At 27.1% G+C, this 12,010-nt stretch overlaps 1 protein-coding gene across 5 annotated transcripts in view; it reads right to left on the bottom strand.

Annotated features, from left to right (window-relative positions):
- Window positions 1-296: 296 nt before the first annotated feature.
- The window catches only part of LOC107453363 (glutamate receptor ionotropic, kainate 2), a 51,341-nt gene continuing 39,627 nt past the window's right edge, over window positions 297-12,010 (bottom strand). For 4 of the 5 annotated variants that reach the window (XM_016070168.4, XM_043041143.2, XM_016070170.4 and 1 more), the window contains 5 exons: window positions 11,486-11,847; window positions 9,252-9,450; window positions 8,919-9,144; window positions 5,967-6,226; window positions 297-743 (listed from right to left, as the gene is read on the bottom strand). In XM_016070168.4, the coding sequence (XP_015925654.4) occupies window positions 582-743; window positions 5,967-6,226; window positions 8,919-9,144; window positions 9,252-9,450; window positions 11,486-11,847 (1,209 nt within the window). In that variant the 3' untranslated portion in view covers window positions 297-581. Of the gene's footprint in view, window positions 744-3,849; window positions 3,879-5,966; window positions 6,227-8,918; window positions 9,145-9,251; window positions 9,451-11,485; window positions 11,848-12,010 lie in introns of all 5 variants that reach the window. The other variant, XM_016070169.4, reaches the window with a different exon arrangement.

Here is a 12,010-nt window from a genome sequence, read left to right as displayed (position 1 = left end):
CAGTTCATCTTTGAACAAGTTTTCAGAACCTGAACAATAGACTGACTATCTCTACCCTAATATCTCCTCTAAAGTAAACCCAGCCTTATTTTATACCTGGAAGGAGAATAACTAATATTTTAGCATGGAAAACAAAAAATGAAAGGCATTAACACTTATTTGTTAATATTTTTGAGCAAGGTATGGAAGCATAAATTTTCCTCCACTTCCACAAGCCAGACACCACTTTATGTAAAATAAAATAAAAATTGTGTACGATTGATAAAATAAATGTCCATGCTAAAAATCAAGTCAAGTTTGTTTAAAAACTTTCACAAAACTTTATTTATAATTAAAATTTTACATTTATGTTTAATTTGCAGGTTATATTGAAATTCTACATGTACTGTATTAAATATTGCACTTCAATATACATTGAATACAAGGCTTCAATGTTTTAAAAAAATCTCAGTTCATATTTGAGTAGTTTAAAATGGAATACTGTGTTGTAAGTAGTGAATGTTTCTAATGCAGTCAAACATTGGTCAAGTAAATATAAAAGAAATTAAAATACAGAGTCAATCTAACAATGTAGTTAGCAGTCATGAGAGAAAGTCTTGGCTTGTGGTTGAATGAAGTACAAAACCACTCTCTGTGTTAGCTGGAGTGAAGTCCCCATCCAAATAGTTAGGGGCCGGACGGCTTGAACCTCGGCATCTGCAGATATCTTGTAATTCATTTAGCATTTCTGCTAATATCATTCTCTAATAAAAAAAAATAGAATTATTAATACTTTAAGTGTCATACATAAATATATTTGATTACAAAAGTAATTTCTGTCTAGTAATACTGGAAGTATTAAAGACATTGTATAACAAACTTAATTTTTGTCTATTAATACAGGAAGTGTAAGTTATGGACATATTATATAAAAAGTTTAACTTCCATCTATAAATACAGGAAGTGTAAGTTATAAACTTATTGCATAAAAAATTAATTTTCTGTCATCGTCTATTAATAAAGGAAGTGCTAGTTAGAGACTATTTGAATAACAAATTTAACTTCTATCTTTTAATACAGGAAATTTTAGTTATAATCAAATTGTACAACAAATTTAGCTTCTGTCTATTAATACAGGAAGTTTCAGTTATAGAGATATTGTATAATAAATTTAACTATTGTCTATTAATACAGAAAGTTTTAGAAATAGATATATTGTATTAATAAAATAATTCAAATTTTTGCTTACTAAGAACAGAAATGAATATATATAACATATTGTATTAACAGCTCCTCATTACTGCAACCCTTGCTAATTGCAATTGCAATTGGGATCTAATGCATAAGATCCTAATTGCAATTCTATAGACATAACTTTATTTAAACACCTATTTTAGAGACTGCTCTGAACTATTTATTATTTTATTTTTTTATTTCTACAAAGTTGTTAGCAATTTAAAATATGAAGAAATACTGTTTTTTATTAATTTTAATAAACTAATTATAATTCTAAGTTATCCAGGGTTATTTATAAGCCAGAGAAGAAAAAAAATTGGGATATTTTATTTATTCTTTTTACCACTGAAAGTAAATTAACCATGACTTCCACTTCATTTAGTGGATTATAACATCTATATTTACTTAACAAAGTTCTTACAAAAAATGTGTGTTATAAATGTTAATAGTTGTTGGTAGACATATAAATACTCATTTCAAACAACATAGCTAGAAGAGAAATGGTTTTCTACAAGTTTTTTACCTCTTCTGATTATGTGATTAGAAACTAAAGACTGATACTAAAAGACAAACAGAATGAGTTTTATGTCTGCGATTTGAAATTAAACAAATATTAATTTAAAAATATCTTAAAAAGGTACTCAAGAATCTCAAGATACCAAAGATCGTTCTTCACAAAAACATATTATTAAGAGAATAATCTCCATTCTTTTTAAATGCGCATAAAATATTACATTTAATATTACACTGCCAATATATTTAACAATAATTATGAATTTACAAAATTGATACTCTTTGAGACTTGTATTTTTCAATTTAAACATACATATAAAAATGCAACATTTGAAATATTTACAATAAAAAGAAATGACTAAAAATAAAGTTGATTAATTCCTAAAAGTAAAAAGTAAATAAAATCAAAACTTTAATATATAGTAAACAAAAAAAGCAACATAATAAATAACTTTTGATCCAATGATTGGATCCTCATGGACAAGGACTCAAACTTAATAGATCACAAGAGTGACCTCAAATATACAATATATAATACTTTTAAAATCAAATAAATCAGATTTAAAAACGCAACTTTTTCAAAATTCAATAACTCGAGCTATTCGACGGATTTTGTTCAACTTTTTTATTTTGAGATATCAAATTGCATTCTTTAAAATGATGTAGAAATTTTTACACCTTATAATTCAAAATTTTTTCGACTATTATTAAATAAAATAGAAAATTATAAATAATTATAAAAAATTATTTTTTTGCATGGAATTATCTTTGAAAAACAAATTTTATAATTGCTTCATTGATTCGCTTAAAAAGTTTTCAAGCTATGACGAAACATGCATAGTGTAAAATTAACACTAAGGGTTCCAAACTTCCAATCATGCTTCTGATCAAACTATTGAGACCATATTTCAAAGATTGTAGCTAATTCCCCATATTTTGAGGGTCAGTAAAATCTGTCAAAAAAAGGAATGTTTATTCAGAGAAATTATATTTTTGTCTGATTTCATAACTCGATATATTGTCTCCATTAATTAATTAGGTTGTTTGAGATCACCCCTTCCAACCATTAAGATTGAGTCTTCGTACATGAAGATCTGATCACTAGATCAAAAATTTATTCAGGGTGTTCCATATTTTTTTTTTGGGGGGGGGGGACTGTACACAAAAAAAGTTTTATTCTAAATCAAAGGGCCACATTAATGTTTCAGGAGCTTCTTAAAATAATTGTAAACATAGTTTGTTAACATAGTTTGTAACACAATGAGCAATAAGAAAATTTATAGTAAAATATTATAAAAATATTAATTTGTCCAAACACAACTGCTAAAAGCATACTTTTTGCAGTGAATCCTGCACATTTTAATTTTCCTTTTACTATAATAAGATAGATTTCACTGAGGAATAAATTTTTTGTTGAGTTTATACAAGCACTTAATCTTACTTAATTCAGGTGTACGGATTTCGATTTGATATTAGTTTTGTTCCGAAATTTACGTATTTTTCTCAAAATGGTATTTTTAGTTCAGTTTATTTTTTGTCTGAATGTACAAGCTCATAAAGAGCGTATAGTAATGTAGCCATATATATATATATATATATACTTGTCTGCTCCTTTGAAAATAATACTTAAGGCATAAACCATAAAACTTTAATTTAGCGCATCATAAACTGAAATGTATTATCAACTTCCTCCTACTATGCTGTGCAAAACAACGAAGTGAGAACACTTAATAGACACTCGACTGAGTATTAAAAAATCCTTGTCTGGACAATATTATGAAATTGCATAAAAACTGTAACTTTTAGAAAGAAACCAATTTCAGACTTGAAATCAACAATGTGAAAGTATCTAAGATCTGTTAAAAAAAATCTCATACTACAAAAAAAGAAACTCTTTCCCCAGTGTAATCTACTAGACATCCATAGCGCCAGCAATACTAGTGCTGTTTTTAAACAGTTTTGCAGGATTAAATATTAGGTTTAAAAATAGTAATTTGCTATAGAATTATAAAAAATATAGAAAAAAAACATTAAAGGGTGATTATTACAGACTATCTTGTATCATAGAATTTGAAATAAGTAATTTAGGTTTTAAGAATGAATGACAAAATCATTTCTTACCTTTTATATTTGAGTCACTAAGAGAAAGGCTTTGCATGCAATAGAAATAATTTGTTACAAATGCATAAAATGAAGAATGAGAAAAATAATTTTATTTACTCTTATAATTTATAAGTATTAATGATACCTATTTTGATAATCACATTCAGAGGCATAGCTAGGCTTTACAGTGCCCATGGATAAACTCAGTTTTTATGCAAACTTACAATATAGTGTAAAACGTTAACGAAAAATTTTCAATAATATTTTAAGTTTTAGATAATGTAAAAATTTAAATCTACCGCACTTTTTTTTTTTTTTTTTTTTTTTTTTTTTTTTTTTTTTTAATTTTGATAAATATGATTTAGCAGCTTTACATAATATTTTTTAAGAGAACATAACTGAATAACTTCAAAATACTGCTACTAGATTTGGTTTAAAAATTTACAGTGTATTGTAGTGTACTAATGTGCACTACCCTACAATAATGGTAGAAACACTTTCAGCTCTTGACATTTTTTTAAATTTCTCAAATACTTAGAGGATAATTTCATAACTTTATAAGTATTTAGATCATGTAAATTCTCATACTTAGCAATAAAATTTAAGGCTTTCAGAGGTTTGAAACACTGGCAATAAAGTAAGAAGAAAAAAACGAGTATTCTTACACATTCTTCTCAGAAAATATAGCAATAAGCTTGTAACTTGCATCAATTACTTTGGTTGTTATTTGTAGTAATTGCATTAAATTTTGTAAATGTTGGTTAAATATTTATGCTGATATGAATATTTTTATTTAAAAAAAAAAAAAAAATTTTTTTAAACATTAAAAACATTTAACAAAATTAAACAAAATTTTAGAGCAATTCTTGATAAGTAAAAAACTAATTTTAAAACTGGAAAAAATTAGATATGAGCATTTAAAGCACAGAAAAAATTTAAAGAATTTTTTTTATTATTTTATAAATATTTTATAATATTATTTTATAAATCGTATTTAATAACCGATTTGAATAACTTGAAAATTTGAAATTTTTCTAGCAATTTTCTAAGTAGTTTTTGTTTTTAGTTAAAAAAAGCCCTAAATATTAAGGGGGTATCAAACAATCTTATTTTGTACAATTTATTAATAATGACACTGACAGCATGGGGAATCCTAGCCACAAAAGTGAGTTTTTTTAACATGTTTCTTTTCTTTATACCATCACATTTTAGTGTATGGACATTTATTGCAAGGTATTATAATTTGTTATTAAATTTTGTATTTAAATAAAGTAACAAATTATTATCACACTTCAAATTATATAAATATGAAATGAAAAACAAAATAAATTTATTTTAACTCTATCAATTAATTGGATTCCCTCATTAGGTTATGATCAGTGTATTGATTTAATTCAAGCTCGATATGCAATATATTAGTGCATTTCCATATTTCAGCAAACATTAATCGCAAACGAACTTTACTAATTCAATAGAAAAAATAAATAAAAAAGCCTATTCGCAAATGTAAAAAATTAGATTGTTGCAAAAATCCTAAAAGAGCAAAAAAAAAATTAATCATTATGTAAAATAAAGAAAAATAACAGGATAAAATCCAACAAAAAGGGAATGATTTTTAATAATGAGCAAGAAATTGTGAGAAATAGTTTTGGGCAAAAATTGGTTTACTAATGTTTAAATATTAATAGCCTTATTTATGATCATATTTAATACTAAAAAATTTAATAATACTTTTAAAAAAATTTTAATATTTAAAAATTTTACCTATAAAATAAATTCACTTTTTCTTTATTTAGGTGCAATTTTTAAAAATTATTAAAAAATTTGCTAGTATCAATCGAGTATGAGTATATTCGAATTAAGATCAAGTGAGTTGAAATGCAGAAATGGGTGGTTTGAAATTTCTGACATCACTCACTGAACAACGGCTCATCTTAGGAAATTTCTGACACCACTGAGCAACGGCTCACTCTGTAGTCCATAAAAATGCATAAATTGTGCTGTACAGCTGTACTCTTACAGCTGTACAGCACAATTTATACATTTTTATGGACTACTTAATTTTGCAGTCACATAATTAAAAAGCAACGCATTGAAACATAGAGCTAAAAAAAAAGAAGCATTTTCTGACTTACACGTTCATCTCTTGGAATCTTTTTTGTTCTCCAGATGAATTCAAAAACTGCAATTATCGCTGCCATTCCTAACCCAGCCAAAAGAACAACAAAAACACCACCTACGTTAGGTAAACCTAATTCACTGGCAGAAGAAGGCTTTTTATCATCGTCTTTACATGTTGAAGGATTTTTCCACCATTTCTCTTTGAGCTTGTGGAGAAAGCCTTCTTCTTGTAACTTCAAGATTTCACTTGAAATTAAAGCTCTATAAGGCGAACCTATTAAAAAAATTTACAAAGTTCATTAAAAAAGATTAAACCCACAGTGTTCCATAATTATCAATCTTTATCAAAAATGAATTACAAAATGTATACAAATTAAAAATCACAAATTAGCAAGGAAGAAACAAAACACTTTTGAACTCCTCTCCGTTTCCTTTACCAATCAAACAGGTTAAATTTCTTTCTTCAGTCCTGTCTTTCTCAATTGTGATTTGTTAGGTATCAATAGTATTTCTTTTCTTCACGCTTTAATATTATACATTAATATGTGATCTTCAATGCACATACTTTTTTTAACTCACTTTTTTTTACAAAACACTCTTATATTCTCTCTGCATATATTTTTATGTATTTTTACAAACTGCTTCTACTTAAATTGTTTATAAGTAAATCTACAAAATATTCCTAGAAATTTCTGTATATGCTTTGAAGAATATTCTTCAAGACAATATAGATTGTTAGAAAAATCAGAGCAATATTTTACAGACCAAATAATTTGTTTTTCTTTCTATTATTCTTTATTGCATTTATGTAACTGAGAAAAATTAACTTAAATAACAATTCTTCATGGATTTTTCAGATATATCAAAGGGTCATGAATTTTGCACCCATTATATGATATAAAATTTGAAAAATATTTAGGCCTTGTGAAGGATCTAAGGTTGTCTTGTTTCAACTTTGCACCAGAGGTGACAAAAAATTCTTAATCAATAATCAATTTTATATTCAGAGAAATTAAATGTTGTCTTTTAACTATGAGATTTAAATATGTGTTTAGTCAATAAAAGCTTTTTTATGAATATTTTTTTATCACTAAACTGCAATTAGGTAAAAGTAAAATTAAAATCATGTATGTAATTTTTTTTCAATAGCTTAAAGTAACTTATACATTTTCTAACAATTTTCTTTGAAATTTTGTTTCTTTCCATTCATATATAAAACTTCTAATGAAAGCTGTATTGCAACCTTCAATAAAACAAATAGTCTAATTGGTATTAGATAGTAAATTTAAAAATAATAAGTTTCACATTCATAACCAAGTTAATACAATTATTCTTGTTTGATAAAGATCATCTTTACGGATCCCATTTACAAGATCAGGCATGTGGCATCACTCAAGGAAACTATATTATTAATTCAGATTCTCCTAGACTGCTTTCAAGCTGTTGTGGGAAGGCAACTTTGAGACAGGCCTTGCCTAGTTTTTTTAAAATGTAGCAAAGAAATGCAAGGAGGTGACTTTGTAATCACTATTTCATAACCTGATTTTTTTCCCCACCAAATTACTTTTGCACCTGAGGTGTGGATTCTTCTCATAGAAGTATAGTACATATCATTATTAAAACTATTATAACTCATTCATTTGAAAAGTTTGAGACAAACTAAATTTTCAACTTTTGAAGTGATTACTTTTCTGTTGTATTGCATTAAAATAATCAGACTTAATTGAATTATAAAACGCAATGTCTTTTACTGCTTTTGAAAAAATTAATTTTAAATTTTTATTGTTACAGAAACATTCTTTTTTCTCATTATACATCACTGTAACTGAATTTTGTGTGTATTTTGTTATTAAAACTAAAAAAAAACTTAAAAAATAAAATTCCAACAGTGACTTTTCTTTTCTTTTATATAAAGGCTGGGTGGTTCAGAATCCAATCTAAGGTAATGCCCCCCACTGTTGCCGAGCCGGAAAAGTTCACAAAAAGTTGGGTGATGTGGTATAGAGGATAGATAATAATTACAATATCTGCCCTCTAATTTAAATTGCGCTACTTTAGTCTGTGTTTCATTTTCAGGCCATCACTTAGGATGAATGCTAGATCATCACCATAGCCCAAGACTAGGATTGCAAGTTAAGAAACTGTCTCATAAAAAACATTTAGAGTTAATGTTTTTCCTAATATCTCCAAATTTTTTTAAATGCTAGGGTTTGCTCAAAATTGTTTCAAATATGAAATATTTCCTTTTTATTAGAAAAAAAAACATATTTAAACAGCATTTAGTGCGTTTCTGAAACTTCAAAATTGATAATGTAAAACGGATAAAAAATGTATGGGCAAAATGGTTCAGAGTTTGTCTAAATCCCGTCAAGTAAGAAGGTCTTTCTATCCTTTATATTATAAATTAATAAGGTTAACATATAGTTCAGTATATAAAAAGATAATAAAATGAATTAAAAGGTTACTTAACCCCTTCTTAACCAGAAGATTAACCAAAATGAGGTGGTAACTCAGGCTATTACGCTGGACAATAAAATTTCTAAATCTTTTGCTTAAAAAACATGTGGGACACTGGTAAATCAATATATGATGAATGACAAAAATTTAGTGAGAATAATTTTATGACGTACAATATTTTATGCCGAAATTCTGTTCATTAGAATAAAAATATTGAAATTGCATAAAATTTAAAAAAAAAATTTCAGCTTTTTTATATACTTTTATTATTTGAGTCATATCCATGTCTTTCAGTGCATATAGTGCAAATTTTTTTGAATTTGTGTCCCAGCAAAGTTTTCAAAATTTTTCACAAAGCTTCCTCAAATTTCAATCGTCTTTTTTTATGACAAACTTGTAGTCCTACCCATGACTGTAGCTTTGATATGATGTGAACAACCAAACTTCCTTTTATTAAAATTATGTCACAGAAAATAAATTCAAAATCACTCCTTTCTTTAATTACATACCAGGTGGAGTAGCAATACCATATCCTTTAGAATCTAGAAGCGTTCCTATTTGTGTTAATTCACAGTCTCTTTCAGTATAGTATTCAATAGTTGTTGATTCCATAAGAAAAGCGAAATTTCCTTTTTTTACTCTCTCTATACCTTCATCATTGTTAGTAAGTAATACTCCTGGTTGAGCAGATTGCATAGCAGTCCACATTCTTTTATATGGTTGAAGCTGGGAATTCTGAAACAAATTAGCAATTGAAATTCATGATGCTAATTATTTATTATTATCCTATTTGTTCACAGTAATCATTCATAGTACTACTAAATAATAAAATAGCTTTATACCTCAAAAAATTTTCTTGTTGAACCAGATTTTACACATCCATATTGAATATCAGATTGACGAGCTAAATCTTCAGCACTTTCTATTGGACTTTTCATTCTCTCTGCTGTTAAAAAAGCTGCAAGATTTGCAGTATATGAAGATATCATTATAAGTGTGAAGAACCACCAGAGGGCTGCCACAGTGCGAGTTGAAGTTGCCCTGTATATTTTAAAACACAATATGAAATCAAAATGCAATTGATCACAGCATAAAATAATTAAAATGATTATATTAAACCAAGTGATGATTCTATTTTTTGAATTTTTAGTGTGATTTTTATGAGGGAAAATTTTTTAACAAAGTCATTAGTAAGAATTTAGAGGATTTACAACCAGCTCACTTTCATACCAAGACTTTATAGAAAAAAATATGTCTAAGTATAGGGTAGTCTTATAATATTTCTTTTATATGAGCCTCTTAAGGTTTGTTTCATTTGTTTCAAAATGAAATAGAGTAATTTAAGGATAATAACCGAAGATCCTGTTGATTTTCAACAATCGAGCTCTCATGGTAACTTATAGTGGACAAATTACAAAATTTTAGTATGGCATTACCTATTTTTTCATCAAGACATGATCTTAAAAAAAGAGAACATAAAGTTGAGTTGGAACCATATTTCAAGCATGAAAAACAACAGTTCTAGGCAAAGATGAACTCTAGAGTGTTTTATCTGCTCTGATTTGTCAAAATTGAATTGTTGAAGTCCGATCTAATGAGAGGGCTCTGACTACATTGAGAATTAATAAGAAAACACAGCAATTTGCAATGCTGCTTTTTGCTCTCTTTATCTTTACTAGCGCAACTGTTTTATAAACTAGACATTTCATTCCAACTTCATTTTATGTTTTATATTGTAATACTCATGTTAAGGTGAAAAAATGGGTCCTGTTACTTGAAAAGTTTGAATTGGTTCACTGTAACTGTGAGAGCTCTACCGTTATAAATCATTATATATAGGTAATCACAAACCCATACCATCAAGTAACACCACCTGAAATTTAATTTCAACTACTTAAGTGAACAGGTCAATAAGGATTTCATATGAAAAGTTATTTTATGACCATCCTGTATACAAAATAATATGATAGTAACAGGTTTTTTTTAAGAAACCTGATTATTTTTTAAGACTTTTGTATGTAAGTTCCTAGTTAAAAAAGTAACTCAAAAATAAAATAAATACTCATGAATATAAAAACTAAATTATTTAGTTTTAGACTCATAAAGCTAATAATTGGTTAAATCATAAAAGTTACTTTATTTTTTATTGCAATTGGAAGTTTTTCGAATTCTAGATATATTTGATGAAATGAAAGTTTCTATGTTTGAACAATGTGACCAAATTTACAGCCTTTCACATTGCTTAACATCAGTGCTCAATTTTTTATTAGACCAAAGAGACCTAAGGCTAGGAGTGGCTTAAAAATTTTACGAATATTGTTTTTTTTCCCTTGAGAATTGTCCATTAAAAATTATAACAAAAATGTAAATAAATATAAGCTTAAATTCAGTACTTAATATATCATACTTATAAGTACAGTACCGAACCCGTTCTCCGGAAATCAGAAAACCGGAACAAAATTCAATAATTTTCTCGCCATTTTTAAAAAAAAAAAAAAAAAATTTCCTCATGAGATTTTACGATTTTTCTTTCTTTTTTTAAAGATGTTTACCTTACCATCATTTTGGAAATAATCATTAGTGTTTTTCATCGTTCCATCGTTTTTTCTTATTTTTAAGATTATTTCCAAATAATTTTTTTTTTTAGTTGGGTTTAACTATAAAAAAACGGCTTTTTGTAGCGATTCAGAAAACCGGAAAAATCAGTTATCCGGAATAGCGATGGTCCCGACCGTTCTGGATAATCGGTTCCCTACTGTATATAATATATGATATTATATACATAACTCTTATGTTATAAATCCTCAAAAAGGCTTTGTATATTAACATGATACACACTTGTTTCAAAATTATGACCAGTGGGGCCAATAGCAGTTTTGAGCCTACAGTTCCCAGTTAACTAAATCAGACCCTGCAGAATAATGCAAATGATATGAAAATGAGTTAGTACAATATTTTTCTCACTGTTTCATGGTTCTACTATTTTATGGTAATAAATGAAATCGAGATAATATTCATTTATATAAAAATTTCATGTAATGAGATTTAATTTTAAACAGATAATGAGTAAACTTACTTTGGGGCAATGTCAGAGCCTTGCTGCATAAGTGAGCCAATGGTGAACCAAAAACTGTTGAGTAAGGAGAATGTATTTTCTAAATATTCAGTTTTAGGATTGCACGGATGAGGACTCACCCATTCATATGGTGAAAAGCGAGCCAAAACAAAAAGCAATAAACTTACTCCCAAGTAAGCTGTTGCCATATAAACCCAAACTTCAAATGAGAAAGGTGCAAGGAAAGAAAAAAGTTTCGGACTACTTTTTACTGGTTTTTTAAACAAAATGCTAATTCCAAGGTTCATAAATGGCATTGTGAAATCAACTGCTAATTCTCGTTCAAGTGTAATGGTGAGATCTCCAATTGCTAAATCAACTTCCTAAAATGACACAAAACAAATAGTCAAAATAGAAAAGAAATTAAATTTTCTCCACTTCAATGCAACCCTTATTATTATATATTCAAATCTCAATTATTTATCAATTAGTATAAACACCTACATATTTCTTATTCTAATCACTTTATTAAATTTATGGGTATAT

The sequence above is a fragment of the Parasteatoda tepidariorum genome, chromosome 12 (assembly GCF_982258835.1).
Source record: "Parasteatoda tepidariorum strain Cologne lab strain chromosome 12, Ptep-v5.0, whole genome shotgun sequence".
Lineage (NCBI taxonomy): Eukaryota > Metazoa > Arthropoda > Arachnida > Araneae > Theridiidae > Parasteatoda > Parasteatoda tepidariorum.
This window is presented reverse-complemented; position numbering and strand designations above follow the sequence as displayed.